A 16,387-nucleotide genomic window follows, 5' to 3' on the forward strand; every position below is an offset into this window, starting at 1 on the left:
AAGAGTTGCCATTATTCATAGTGTTTAACTTTTTCCAATAAAATCAGGGTAAAGCATAAGCTCTTTATGTACACTCTTATTTGATACAATGCTAGAGGCAATAGTTATACAAATAATACAACCAATATATTTTGGAGAAAAGCACAGGCAAACAGAAGACAAAAAAAATTCCTATGATCTATCCATACATAACAGCCATTTTCACATATCTTGTCTTTTTTGTCACTAAACTCCTTGAGAAGGCCAGCTATAATCAATGTCTCTACTGCCTTTGCTCCTAATCTTTTATTAACTCAATACTGTCTGGATGTGACCTTGTCATTCAACTGAACCTTGTCTCTCTGAGTTACCAATTATCCCTTAAATACCAAATTTAATGACCTTTTCTCAGTCATCATCATTCTTGCCCTCTCTTTATTTTGCGACACTATTGATCATCCTTTTCTCTTGGAACTCTTTTCTCTCTAGGTTTCTGTGACTCTGCTTTATCATGGGCAGCTAGGTAGGGCAGTGGATAGAGTCACTGGCCTGGAGTCAAGAAAACTTATCTTCCTAAGTTTAAATCTGACCTCAACTACTAGCTGAGTGACCTTGGGCAAATCACTTAACCTAATTTCCCTCTGTTTCCTCATCTGTAAAATGATCTGGAGAAGGAAATGGCAAACCATTCCAGTATCTTCTTCAAGAAAACCCCAAATGTGGACACAAAGAATTGAACACATCTGAAAACAAATAAATAACTCTATCATGGTTCTTATCCTATCTGTATGTCTTATCCTTCCTTCCCAGGCTCTTATAGTGGATATTTCTCCATGTTACATTAATAGTGATTGCCCTCAACTATTCTGTCCTGGGACTTTTTTCTTTTCCTTATTCTTCCACGTAGTGATATAATCACCTCCCATGGGTTCAGCAGTCTATGTTAATGATTATCAACTATACTTAATCACCTCCAATGTCTCTCCAAACTCACATCTTCAACTGCCTATTAGGAATATTGAGCTGGATGTTCCATGAATATATCATGGAATTTTAACTCAATATGTTCAAAATAGAATTCATTGTCACTGCCTCTTTTGTGGTTGTTCATTGTTTCAATTGTGTCTGATTCATTCTGACCCCCATTTGGGGTTTTCTTGGCAAAGATACTGAAATGGTTAGCCATCTCTTTTTCCAGCTCATTTTACAGATAAGGAAACTGAAGCAAACAGAGTTAAGTGACTTGCCCCCAGGTCCCATAATTAGGAACTATCTAAGACCAGATCTGAACCAGAGGTTTTTCCCACTCCAGGCCCAGCATTCCATCCATTGCTCCACCTGGTTGCCCATAATTTCTGTCTCCCCTCCAGGAAAACCTTCACTCTTCCTAGCTGCCCTATTACTATAAACTATTATCCTCCCAGTCTCCTAGGCTCCCACCCACCTTCTCTAGCTCCTTTTACAGATGAGGATTTTGAGGTAAATCTGGTGAAGTCACTGGCCTATGGACCAACAGCTAATAAGTGTCTGAGGCCAGATTTGAACTCAGGAAGATGAGTATTTCTGACTTCTCTCTTCTGATATTGTTCCACCTTGATAAAGGCTCTCCTCACCTTTCACTTGGAATATAGAAACAGATTGTTGTTTAGTCTACTTGCCACAAGCCTCTCCTTACCCAGATACATCTTGCACAAACCTGTCAAGTGAATCTTCCTAACACTGAGATCTGACCATGTCATTACCTTTTTCAATAAGCTCCAATGCTTCCCAATCATCTCAAGGAGCAAATAAATAATACTGTTTGACCTTCAAAGCCCTTCATAACTTGATCTCTTCTTACCTTACCAGTTTTCATATGACTTAGCCCCATATACTTTAAAATCTAGTAACATTGGTTATACAAGGTATTCCACCTCTCTACTCTTTGTTTTTTCATTGGCTGCCTCCCATGTTTAGAATGTTTTTGTCTTCTTTGCTTCCCGGGGTCATTGGGTTCCTTCTAGTCTCAGCTAAAATCCCAACTTCTACAAAAAGCTTTCCCTAATTCTTTTTAATGCAAGTGCCTGCCCCCTGTTGATTATATCCAATTCATACTGTATTTATATCTATTTATATTTAGTATTTATACTGATATGACATAGTTGTTTTCATGCTGTCTTCTCCATTATACCATGAACTCCTTGATAGTAGGGACTGTTTTCATGCCTTTCTTTGTAATGCTATCACAGTGCCTAACACATATGTTAGAACTTAATAAATTAATAATTTAATAAATGATTGTTGACTTAAGTAAAGGCAAATAACAATTTCATCAAAATAGTAGGATATAAAATCCACGCTATAATAATTTTTTGTATGTGCTACTAAAATAACAAAAGAGGAAGAATAAGGAAATTACATTTAAAATAATGATAAAAATATATTTATTAACTTACTAATACAAAGGTAAAATTTACTCTTTGAGGTTATAAGTCTGGGATAATGGATGGATAGTGGTTCCATTAACAAAAAATATAGTTTACTGAAGTGACAAATGGAAGGAATAGGGAAAGAGATGACTTAGATATTCTTAGTTTAGGGTTTTACTAGAACATTTGATTGGAGATATCTAAAGTGATTTGGAAATACAGCACTAAACAGAGGAAGAAGCTACAATGGAAAAATAGATTTGGAGTAATCTCCATTTAGAGGAAATGGAGAGGAAAGAAGGGAGTTACTATAAAAGGAGAGAGACTGTGTCTTAGAGCGGGGAAAAGGAGAGAAGGAAATAGTTATAGGAGAGAAAGAGATGGAGGGCAAAGCATTATTAGGGAAACCAAAATAACAAATTGTTATTTTACTGACTTGGTTTTTCAGTTGGTTCTATTCATTTCAATTATAGACAATATATGTAGTTTCTCATATTATAAATCTTTGCCCATGTTCCATATTGATAAATACAGTCAAATCAGGATTTCTCTTGATCCCTTTTCTCACATACAAAGGAGAGTCATGGTTTTTATTAACCTTGAAGGGTTGCAAGTTTAGGTGCCAAATTAAAATAAGAATTATAAATTTTTGAGTGTAAAGAACTTTACATTTGTGTCAAAATAGTCATTTTGGATTTGTTAAATGAAAATTAATCTTTTTTGGTACTATAGTCAAACTTGATTATCTATATTAGTGAATATAAATACTAGAAGACAAATTTAGCAATTCCAAATCTTTTCTAGACCTTAATGTTCTCATCTGTATTAGAGCCTAGAGTAGATTAATTTTAAAGTCCTTCTTTTTATGTAATTCTATGATTCTTTTGAAGCTCTGCCTACTTCCAGAAAGAGTGAATTCCAAGTTTTGATCCAGGTATATTGATCCTTTGCCCTGACTCTAGGGACAGAGCTGGAATAATAATGCAACATCAGCAATCTTAAGCTCTCCTTTTACTCAAAGGCAAATCTTCTTCCTACTCTCTCTCTTTTAGGATATGGCTAAGTATGTTATTTTTAAAAATGATGAAGGCCAATATTATAAGGGAAAATAGTATTTTAATTAACGCCATGCTGATAGAGATAAATTGACCACGCACCTGTAAAATATCTATTAAAAATGCCCACCAGTACCTATCTCCTGCCATCTTGTCTGTCACATGCCCAGTGAGCCCTCTCAGGTAGCAGAGAGAGAGAGTGTCTCAAGCCCAACCTCCGAAATTAAGTTGAGCTCAATGTTGGTTCCTGTTGTCTGACGTTATCACGTCAGAAACCAGAAACCCATTGGATCACGGGAAATATAGTCTCAAAGTTCCCCACATGTCCACAGGAAATTTGTAAGATACTTTTAAATGGCACCTCCCTAAATTCCAAACACACATTTCCCCCTAAGATCCTGCCAAAAAAAAAAAAAAAGGATTGGCCCTTTTTTCTTTGCTGGATCTGTAAACATACTCAACTTCTAAATTGCAGGAATTTGGGGATAAAAGAAATGGATAAAACTAGCCACATTGACAAAAAGCCAATTTTGGGGCAGTCCCCTACTGGCATAAGAGTGTACATTCAAAACAAATGCATTCAACTCATTCAACTCCCTATAGTTCAAATCAACTGCACCCAAAGTTCGAATTTGTTTTTCATGGTCCAGTGAAGGGTCTTCAGGCATCTTCATGGTGCCTCCACCAAAAAGGTTTGTTGTCTGGATTCTGGGGAGATGGCAAAATCCTTCCCCTGAAATTACTCTCAAAAGAATCTAAACTTTACATTATAGATTATAAAACATACATTTCCTTCTAAGAATTATACATTTCCCCCTGAAATTACTCCTAAAAGATTTAAATATACATGTATTTTTACATTATCGAATTAAAAAAAAAAACAACTTAACTCACATCCCCCTGAGGAAAATTCTAAACAACATATTTCTCAGCTAAGCATGTATGGCTGAGTCACAGAGTTGTATGGAATCAATTGCCAAAAGAAATAAAAAAAAGAATAAAAAGAATAACAGGCCCTTGAATCAAGGCCCAATTAAAGTGATTGAAGCAGTTTGCAATTACCCATTCAGGGCCTGGACTATAGAAAATTGCCATTCTCTCTATATATAAGAGAAATAAGGGGAACATCTCTCTCTGGTCTGATTTGCCTTCAACTTCTCAGGGAATGAGCTATAAATGATAGCCAATCTTAGGTGCTTCACTAGGAATTTAAGTTAAAGGGGACTCTCATCCTCTAAAATGTTAGAAGAGACTGGGACTCCAAAAACTCAAACCCCAGTTTCAAGCCCTTCAGTATTGGCATAGAACTCCTGCAATCCATGCAGATTCTCAGTCAGTCTCCATGACCTTGTGGCTCTTTTTAGCACTTCTCCTGGAGTCAGACAGAGAGGCATTAAATCACAATCCCATGATATTTACCAATATTGGCAGGTTACCATAGTCTCAGGCTTTTTAGGTATGCACTACTATAGCACATATACATTTGCATTAAACTTCAAAAAAAGGATAAATAATGATTATATATGTACTTCCAGTACCAGATGAGAAAAAATCAGTTGCTCTAATTAAAAAATTTTAAAGAACAAATATTGCATTGCACATGTAAGGAAGAAAAATAAAATGTCAAAAAAATAAATAGCTTAGAACTAGTGAAGGGTTTTTACAAAAATAGCAGATTCATAGTGCACATTCAAATAAAGTACCATAATTTTCTAATAACACTTTTTAAAACAATAATAAACAACTCATTATTATATTCACTTGCTATGATGTTTAAAAAATCATATACTTCTGGGTCTAAATTATCCTCAGGAATTCTAGATCCTTCTGATAGAAAAGCAGGCTAAGACATATAGACTAACACAAGTATACAGGAGCTCTCTTGGCTTCCTGTTTAAAAAAAATCCCAGGTAGGAAATTTTCATGTTTCTTCTACCCATTTAAGACAACAGTTCTTTATAATAAAATATATAAAACTTTATAATTATACAGAAAGGACTAGGATCTAAAGTAAAATTTAAAAGACCTCTCATAAAATTACAATTTAAATCTCAAGGCACCGAAACCTCCAAGGTTTTACACAATTACTAAGATAGAATAAAATTTAAAAGACATGTGCTCCTCCAGTATACATAAAGCAATTTACAACTTTAAAATGTATAAGGTGTTCATAGATGGTACATATAACAGCATTGTTAAATAAATTAGGAAATACAATATTATTTGTATAGCTTGATAACAAGCTATACGGTCAAAAAAACCTCTTCTACTGGTTAAAATAGATTTTTTTCATTATTTGGGAGTTACAATAAAATCATAAACAGAATTACTCTAGTAGCCAAAAACTTCATTAGCTTAAAATGATTCAGTGCAACAGGAAAATCAACGAAATAAATTCATTCATAAAACTAATCAGCAAAAATTCAGTAAGATACAGAGTCTTTTTAAAACAGAAATAAAACCCATTCAGTTCTGCAGTTTTTAAAAATACACCTCTGGTCCAAATTCAAGGTCCTTATAATCAAGCTCTGCTCTGAGCATAAGGGTTTTAAAGTTCAAATGATAAAATTAAAAACATTAGGGTTTCAAAGGGTTTATTGAAAGCCATTTATAAAAATGAAGCCACGTGCCTGTTAAGTTATTTTAAAGGGACCCACCATTTACCTGCTCCTCCCATCCTCCTGCTTTACAATCACAAAAGAGAGAAGAGGAAGTACCAACCCAGGCACTCAGTATTTAAACTTCTATTTATGGTATTAGGAAATTGCCTATGTCATTTACATAAACCAGGAATCATGGAAAATGTAGTTTGAAAGAGATCTAAATGTCCACAGGAAGTTTAGATCAGGGACCTCAAAATTAGTTCAAGGACTCCCAAATTTCCAATATCACAGGCACTGAATAAATACATTAATTTAGATAAGATTGTCATTTTTTATTATATTAGCTCATCTTACCCATGAGCAATTAATGTTTTCCTGTTGTTTACATCTAGTTTTATTTGGGTAAAAAGTGTTTTGTAGTTGTGTTCATATAGATCCTGAGTTTGTCTTAGCAAATAGTTTCCCACATATTCTATATTACCTATATTGATTTTTTTTTAACCCTTAACTTCTGTGTTTTGGCTCATAGGTGAAAGAGTGGTAAGGGTGGGCAATGGGGAGGTCAAGTGACTTGCCCAGGGTCACACAGCTGGGAAGTGTCTGAGGTCGGATTTGAACCCAGGACCTCCCGTCTCTAGGCCTGACTCTCAATCCACTGAGCTACCCAGCTGCCCCCACCTCCCTGCCTATATTGATTTTAAATGGGGTTTCTCTTTCTAACTCTTGCTACTGAGGTTTGTTGGAAATATATAGAAATGTTGATGATTATGTGGGTTTATTTTGTATCCTGAAACTGCTAAAATTATTAATTTTTTCCACTAGCTTTTTAGTTTATTTTCTTGGATTTCATAAGTATATCATCATAGCATCAGCAGAGAGTGATAGTTTAGTTTCCTCATTGCCTACTTTAATTCCTTCAATTTCTTTTTTCTTCTCTAATTGCTACTACCAGCATTTTTATTACAATATTAAATAGTAATAGGCTTCTTTGCTTAACTCCTGATCTTATTGGGAAGGCTTCTAACTTACCCCCATTGTAGATGATACTTGCTGATGGTTTTAAATAAATATTGCTTATTATTTTGAGGAAAGGCCCTTTTATTCCTATACTTCATGTATTGTATTTTTTCAAAGGCTTTTTCTGCATTTATACAAATAATCATGTGATTTCTGTTAGTTTGGTTATCGATATGGTCAATCATGTGGATGGTTTTCCTAATATTAAACTATTCTTGCATTCCTAGTATAAATCCCACCAAGTCATAGTGAATAATCCTTGTGATAACTTGCTGTAGTCTTTTTGCTAGTATTTTATTCAAGATTTTTGCATTTATGTTCTTTAAGGAGATTGGTCTATAGTTTTCTTTCTCTGTTTTCAGTCTTCCTGGCTTGGGAATCATTACCATATTTATGTCATTAAATTTTTTTTGGTAAGATTCCTTCTTTGCTTATTTTGTCGAATAATGTGTAGCATCTAGACAATTTATATTTTTATAAATATTCATCCATTTCACCTAGATTGTCATATTTATTGTCATATAATTGGGCAAAATAGCACTTAATAATTGCTTTAATTTGCTCTTTATTACAGGTGAGATCTCTCTTTTCATTTTTGCTCATGTTAATTTAACTCTCTTCTTTTTTAAAAAATTAGGTTAACCAATACTTTATTTTATTTTTTTCAAATCTACATAGAGCATATGGTATTAAACTGTTTAAGCACTAAGTAAATATTTATTAATTGATTAGAGATTTATGTCAAAATTCATACTACATTTGTGTAATATGGGGGAAAGAAAATCATGTACAGGTTAACGGGTTTTTTTTTTTAAGTAGCAGAAAAAGACTAAGACAACAGGGTGAAAAAGAGTTAAAAGTTTATAACAACCAGTAAGCCAAGTATTCAGGAGACTAATTCCAAATCTCTTATTCATTTGTCACTGGTATTACTTGTTGAGCATAAGGGACTGAACATGCATGAGGCTGCCAATTGTAGTGGTCATCTTCTATTTGGACTATCTGATTGTCAAGAATTCATGAGTACAATATCCCTCTTAATCCCATTCCTGTTTGTTCTCATAAAGATTGTATGCAGAAAGACATAGAATTATATATAGAGAACTCTAAAGGACTTCAGAGGCCATGTAGTTCAAACTGTTCATTTTACACACGAGGATTGAAGGCCAGGGAGGTTAAGTGATTTGTCCAGTGTCTCATAGGTATTAAAAGGATAAGAAGTAGTATTTGAACTAAGTCCTCTAGAGCAAGCTTCTCCCCTGCCCCCTTTCATTTCCTATTATTCTTTTTCTTTTGTTCCAACTTGTTAGCTTCTTTCATCCTTTCCTCTAAGATAAAGCAAGTATGGCACTATGGCATGAACAGATGAGGGAAAACAAGGGAAAAGAACCTAGTGTGCTTTCCATACTTCTTATTCTAACTCCACACCAAATAGAACAGCTTCATGATTTTGTGCCTGCAGAATCAGAAAACTTTACAACTTTCCTCCAGCTGTGGAAGCAATGTTGAAAATGAATAGTTATAATGGTACAAGGCTTGTACTTCATATTTTAGTGTGATTTTGGTACTTTCTAGGAAACTGGGATTGGTAGAACAGTTATCACAGTATAGAAAGCCTGTTGTTGTTGGTCTTTTAAGCTGAAAAATCCATTATGGTATACTATATTTCTTCAGAGAAGAAGACTAAATATGGCTAAAATGTGTGTTTTAGCATTTCCAGATGTAAAACATTTTCATCATGAAAATCTCTGATCAAGCAGCGGTATGATGACTATTTCTGTTTCTAAAATCAACCATAGTGCTTCAGCTGCTTGGCAAGAAACTGTGAATATGTGCCTAGGCACACATTCACACATATATAATCTTGGTCTGCCCTTCTTGCTGCCTATGCACATCATTCCTATTCTTCCTAGTGTAGTCCAAATCCTGCCCCTTTGTTTGAAGTCTTTCCAAATGACTCTTGCCTAAATTGGTCAATCTCTCCTTTGAAATTCTGTAGCATTTATTATCAGTAGAGGGATTGGGTAATTAATCATATCACCCATATGATCTGAAACTCAAAGGAAAGGATGTTGATTTTGATTTCCAATAAGGACAAGTTGGAAGTGATATTAGATCTAGATAATTTAATTCAAATTAAGTGAAACGATGCAGTCTAAGTAAACTAGGCTAAGTGCATCCCCCTTTACCAAATTGTGTCTAAGCTTGAGCTATAGCATATGGAAAACTGAAACAACTTAATCTTGTGTGGGGAAGAAGCCACAGGTGAGTATATTGGGCCTTAAGAAGCATAGTAATTACAGTGAAAGAGAAAGAAAACTTCACATTCATGGAGATGTCACCTTCAGACATTTCATACCAGAATTTTTGCCAGCATTTTTACTCCTCCATGGATCTCCATGATGCTTTGGTGTTAAGAGTTTTCCAGTTATATGATCTTGTGCTCTGAGAACCAGAAGATAAAGATGTCAATATCCATTAATAAGCCTGATTCTACCTTCTTGGAGCATCATATCTTCCACCGAACAACAATGAAAATGGAGGAGGGTGGCAGTCAATGACCTGGACCTAAGCTAAGTCAATTGAAGGTCACCTAAGGATTTGGAACCTATTTTCCCTTACTTGATCAAACCACTTCTTTGATAAATGAAAACTGAGCTCCTGACTTTGATCATTTCATGGTGCTGGCCAAAGTTTTGTTTGGGGAAAAAGTTCTTGGACAACAAAGTTTCCTAGTCCTTCCTTTTAATATACATGGCCAACAGTATGACTGTGGTAAAAATTAACTACTCTCTTTGTCATGTTTGAAAAAAGTATATCTATCCTTACTTCCTCATCTTGTATAAGCTTCACAGGGATCAATTCATTTGGCTTTTTTATTACAGGAGGGAAGTTAGAGCATCATCCTCTTTTATACATTTACCTGATAAACTACCTAGACCTTTTAGCCTTCTCAGGCTGTATTAAAATGACACATTTGATTTTTAGGCCATCCCTCATTTGGGGTATTTTCTCAATCAGTAAATTATCTATATAATTAGGTTCTTGCTTCTGTTTCTTCTTTTATTCTTCACATTGTTTTATGTTGCTTTTTTGTTTTGAATTTAAATTTAAATAATTTTTTAATGTTGACAATAATTTATCCTGTCTCCACAGTTAGATTATAAACTCTCTGAGGGTAGCAATCATGTCATATATTATATCCCCACACAATGCCCTTCACAAATATATCCTCCATAAATCTGTTCCAATTTTACTGGAGATATATTCATATGAATAAAATGTTCTCTATCATGAATTAATTACATTTTGTTCTGATCTTTGCTCTTCATATAGGATTTCCAAATGAGCCAGCTGCAACTGTAGCCCTAACCACCATCAAGGAATGGCTAAATAGGAATCATCATGAGGTAGGAAAAAAAAACCATTTGTGATACTTGATATATAAAAGTGAAATGAAATTAATTCTGTAAATATTGCTGATTCTTATTGTTGAGCTTGGCCTAAAAGCCAGAACATCCCAGGCCCATCATTTAGGATCTAGGTCTCCTACCACTTGAATGATCATGATGGATTGCCATAAGATTGAGTTCACTGTACCAAATGCTATTGATTGTGAAGAATTTGGAAAGGACCAGATTAGTTGTACAATGATCCCTTGTTTTTTGTTCTGGTTTGCATAGAGAAAGCATGAGGCGGATCTTGATCTGAATAAAATAAAGATATGGACTAATTTTTGTGGTCATATTTTGGTCAGAAATAAATTTCACAAGGACTTTGCAACCAACAGCTTTTCAGGCAGGGTATACTCTGCGTTCATTAATTTCCAGAGATCCCACATTTTTGTTCGATATATTTATTTTATTCTTTTTTTATTTTTTACTTATAACTAGCTATTTCCTAGAGAGATTTCAAAAGTCCTGGATTTCTTCCAGCTAACCTGTCATGGTTGTGTTTTTTTTTTCTTTATGAAACAAAATGCTTTCAACAGAGTACTCTCCATGCCTCCTATTCTTTTAATTTAAAACAATATTAAAGGATGTATTCAGCAGTTGGACTGGAGAAATGCTGAAGGGAAGGAAGTGACAAAATAACTGGAGGCAACTCTTTGCCTTAGATTTCAGACATTTGGCGATTTACATATTATGATAGCCAGCAGATTTTAAAGGATGTGCAATTTAGTGCTTTTTTATTCTAACATTTTTTTTCTCCTTGGATCTATAAGCTGATTAGTGTTATACTGTTATCATAACAAAAGGATTGTATTCCTGATTATTTGGGACTATGGATAGATTTCTTGATACATAAAGGAAAGATGTATTTTATTGAAATACTTGATTGGGTAGCTAGTTGTCAGTGCTCTCTTGAGAATGAATGTTCCTGGGTATTTTTCTTTGTTTAAAGGGGCACTAGTGGTGTGATCTCTTAATTGCTGAAATTTCCATATCTCTAAAACAGGTAAGAACATCAGAAATTTCAAGCAGAAGGAAGGGCCATCTGGCTATGCTTTCCTGGCTCCTTTCCTCCTTCCTTTTTAAGGGGCAAATCTGACAACTCAAATTTGGCTTCTAATTGCTATTTTAGTAGTGTTTTTTTTTTTTTTCTAAAATAAATAAATAAATTGCTGAGTCTACTATTACAGACACACTAGTTAGCTCACTTGTTAAATCGTATTGCTGAGAAGACCAAGGTCATGAGTTTAGTTCCCTTGGGGGCCACTTAGCTACATTTGTTCCTATGACATGGATGGAAATCCTAACCTAGACCAGCCACTTTAAAAATCTGCTGAGGCTCATGAAGGGAAACAAGTAAAAGTTACGGGATCAGCTTAAGTTTATCAACACCTTGATGCTACAGGAAGAGGGAAAAAAAAAGGCTAAGTAATCTATTGGTGGTAAGGTGCTGGGCTTGGAATTAGAAAAGAACTGTGTTCAAATTTTGCCATTGAGGCTTGCTATACTGTGATGTAGGACAAATCACTCAACCTTTTATGTGCTTCAGATAGTCTCTTATATTTCTACTAAATCATGGAAGAATTGGAATCTAATTTGGTAGAAGGAATTCCTATGCTGAAATTCCCTTCCTTGAGAAAATGACAGATATTTCTTTGCTAAAAAAAATATGGACTGTATAAGCTACAGCCATGGGCCCTATTTACAACCCAAATTAATAATTCCACCCTGCTAGATTTTTTTTTTTGCCTTTTTGTGAAGTTTAGAAAGTCAGTACTAATAGAAATTCCCAAGATACTCCTTTAGCAATTTCCTTTCCATCCTCATTGCCTTTGTTATTTGCCTTCCAACGGAGACATTATTACTCAAATAAGCTTTTATAAACTCCATAGCATTTTCCCAATGATCATAAGTAGTGTGATTTATAGATCAAGGCAACAAAAATGGATTTTTTGAAGAATTTTGTCTTCTAATTCTATGCCCCAACACTGCCACCATAAAAAAAATTGGTATGCTTTAAGAAGAACCTTGTTTCACATGGACAACTTCCAATCCTACTATATAGCTTTGTCAATCTAAAACCTTGACCATTCAAGCCATTGATTGTATCAGTGTAAGTTAAAGAAAGTCTATGACAAAATTCTTGTCATTTTCACTTTTGTGTCCTACTGTTATTGTTAAACACATAAATAAGAGCTATGAGGAATCATTTTCATGAGAAAAATGAATAAATATGCATAATTTCTTTCTTCACTATCACTCTTCCTACAGTCACAACAGGAATTTGGTATTCATGTCTTGGTCTCATTTAACTTAGATTGTTGTGATTCTTGCCATATGACTGTTTATGCTTGACATGCCACTAATAAAATACCATTTGAGTTCTGGATCTCTGCGAAATGATACTTAATTTTATTTTTCTAAATGATAATTAATAGAGTTATAATTTGACCCAGGGTAGTTAGGGAACTTGGAGTTGTGAAAAAAGCTTTGGATTCATAGGAAGCAGACTCCAATCTGTACTTCTCAGCTACATGATTTTATGCAAGTCTCTTAAGCTTTTTAATCTTTATTTTCTTCAGCTCTACAATAGGATCGGTACTGGCATTCCTTGCTTTTCTCACTAAGCTATTATAAGGAAATAATAAAATATGTAATAAGCATAAATCTTTATATATATCCTGGCATTACTAATTATACGCAAAATAGAGAGCTGTAACTAGGGTCAAGTGATGGAGCTTTGACCAAGATATTGAAAATTTTTTAAATGTTAGAAACACTTTTACTGACAAGATTCTCAGTTTAGAATTGGTAGACACTTGAAGGTTGAGCCCACCCCTTCATTTATAGATGAAGAAACTGAGGCAGAGAGGCCAAGTATTTGAGCACTGCGGGGGAAAAAAAAGAAGCTGGGTAATTAGTTGGCAAGATTTTAATCATAAGCAACCAAATGGATCTTTTTTGCTTCTCAGTGGTTCTGTGTAAGTTTATCCCTCCTCAGCTCAGTCCCACTCTGCTACTAGATTCTCTTAGCAGCAACCTCAAGATGCCTCTGCTTTGTTTTCTAAATCTAAGCCTGGCATCAACTAGCAGATGTCACTGTCTTCCATGGGCACCATCTCAGGTTTTCTTCCCCTATCATGACTTACTGTGTCTTTAACAACTCGGCATAAGGGTTATTTGACTTATTTAATTTTTACAGATTAAAACTTAATATATAGTATAAATATATAAATTATATACTACAAATAGTATAAAGTCTCTGCCAACAGCTAGGCACTAATGTTGTCCATAGGATACCTAAAAGTGAAGCATAGTTTCCACCTCTAGCTTTTTAGTGCCTTTACCTTTTTAGCAAATGTCATAAATGAACAAAATTGAGAGTGGCAAGTAGACACTACTCAGTCCTTGTGTCACTGGCGCTGTGGCTCCATTTGAACTAGAATCCGGCAGCGCATGGAGCAGAAACAAAACCTTCAGCATCTACAGGTTGTGTCCCCAGCAATGAAAGTTTCATATCGAACTGAAGACATTTTCTAAAAATGGCAAGAAGCACCTACCAAGTCACCCAGTTATGTTCAGCCACATTTAGACACTGAATAGCAAAGTGTTGCAAAGCATAGCTGAGGCTACAATCAAAATCTATCACATATGGAATTGCTCTTCATAGTTTCACTTTTCACAAGAAGTAACTTTATTCAAGAGGCAAGTAAGCGAGCAGAGAAAGGTGCTGATGTGGAAGTGAGGAGTGAACAGCAAAATCTCCCCATCTGCAATGAAGTTAGTATAGCCAGTTTAAATCATCATTGAGCTATTTCATGCATTCTTCATTTTCTATGGCACCTAAAAATATCTTTCCTTGTAGAATTAGGTTTTCTTTTCCACCATTCTTCTCTTATGAGGTATCCCTTTAAATCTGGAAGTCTGCCTAAGCAGTGTTTTTTCTAGTACATTCAGGATTGGACTACCCCAGAGAACAATTTGGCATTTGCCTATTGGCCTCTAGGGTTAATTTCTTACAATGTGTTTTTCCTCAAAGATTGAGTGAAAGGAGAAATCTGGACCTCTACTCTCTGCTAAATGGCCTGATATTATGCTATCTTTCTTAGTCTGCTTCGTAGGGAGATTGTTGGACCACCTCTTTTTTCTTATTCAACATTTTAAAACATTCTTATAAACATCTGACATTTCTTTAAAACATCTTATACTTCTGTAGGAGCTGTGATTTCCATATAAATGCAAAATGTAAGACTGGAGCTCATACATCATTTGGTCCAACTATAGAGTTTTACAAAATCTGATAACAGATAGTAATTCAGTAAATATCTAGTAAATTTTTTAAGGTGAAACATGACAGTGATTTGGAAGTTTAGCTGAAAATCATCTTGGTACAGGGGAAAGACTACACTGTTTTTATAGTCAGAAGTTCTAGTCCTGAGTTCTGGTCCAGCTGTACACTTGAAAGTGCTTGCCTCCAGAGAAGACATTTTAAATTCTTTGTGTCTCAGTTTCTTTGTCTGTAAAATGGAGATAATAATGCTGATATTCATATCACAAGGTTGTGTGAAAAGCATTTAGAGAACTTTGCTATTTATTGCTTTTAAAGTTTTGCTTATGCATTGTTGTTGTTCAGTAGTTTTGATCATGTCTGACTCTTAGTGACTCCATGAAAGGTTTCCTTGTCAAAGATACTGAAGAAGCTCACCAGCTCATTTTACAGATGAAGAACCAAGGCAAAGAGAGTTAGGTGACTTGCCCAGGTTCACACAGCTAGTATCTGAGACCAGATTTGAATTTAGGAAGATGTCTTCCCCATTCCAGATCCATCACTTTATCCACTGCACAGCTTAGCTGCTTCTTTGTGTAAGTGAATATGTATTTAATTCTGCCCTTCTAATTAGTCTTAAATCTACAATTTTCTTCACCCCACCCCACCTCCTGGCTCTAAAGATAGCACCACCCCCATTGTAAATCTACAGAATGATTTAGAGGGGTGCTTTCACCCCCTCCTGCAGTGGGGAGAATGGGGTTGAATAATTCTGATTTGTGGACCACTTTGAAGGTTGCTAATTAAAGCTGTTGGACAGGGAGGCTATACAAATTGGAGGCACAGACACACACCTGAGGTGGGGACCCAGCTGCATCTGGCTGAGTGTTGGCTGTGCTATTTCCCAGCTTCATTACCCATTCAAGGACTCTATAGGAGATTCCAAATCCCATCCTCAGACAGGCCCTATTGTGCCCCAGGGGGGCAGCATTTCAATGGGGCAGCCTTTCATTCATCTTTGAAGGCAATAAGTAAGCACAAGACTAGACAGGCTTAATGAATGCATGAAGTCACGTGCAGGTCACTTGGGCACAGGCCCAGTGCATTAAAAACAAAGCCCAGATATTTAAGAAGAGAAGAAAAGTTTTCTAAGATAGTTATTTCTTCTTCCCTAGAGCAGTTTTAGTGGTAAGGAGCCGCCTTTAAAAACAAATCCCCTAATAAAGTATTAGCTCCAATAGGCTGGATTAAATAGTGTAATGGGATCCTACAATCAGGGTTAGAAAGGACCTTAGAAGACATTTAATCAAACCCCCTTATTTTATGGATGAGGAAACTAAAGCTAGCCAAGGTGAAATGATTACCCAAAGTTACACAGGTAGCAAGAAATGGAAAATGCCACGATCACATATGCCGTATTGAGTTCACGTGTTAGTGACTATCATTCCTCATCCTTTGGAGGAGGAAACATAACATTTTGGATAGTTCAGCCTCCATATTAAATACCTAAAACTACGAGGCAACGCTTACATATCTCAGACACCCGCAGCTTTGCTACAAATGAGAAATTCTACACTCCAAATAATTTGGAGTTGTTCTCTTGCGT

At 35.3% G+C, this 16,387-nt stretch overlaps 1 protein-coding gene across 1 annotated transcript in view; it reads left to right on the forward strand.

Moving 5' to 3' along the window:
* Positions 1-16,387, forward strand: part of MACROD2 (mono-ADP ribosylhydrolase 2) — a 2,270,665-nt gene that overhangs the window by 1,594,970 nt on the left and 659,308 nt on the right. The window contains exon 8 of the mRNA XM_044663418.1: positions 10,399-10,472. Coding sequence (XP_044519353.1) covers positions 10,399-10,472 — 74 coding nt within the window. The remainder of the gene's footprint in view (positions 1-10,398; positions 10,473-16,387) is intronic.

This window comes from Gracilinanus agilis, chromosome 2 (genome assembly GCF_016433145.1).
Source record: "Gracilinanus agilis isolate LMUSP501 chromosome 2, AgileGrace, whole genome shotgun sequence".
In the NCBI taxonomy this organism is placed as follows: Eukaryota; Metazoa; Chordata; class Mammalia; order Didelphimorphia; family Didelphidae; genus Gracilinanus; species Gracilinanus agilis.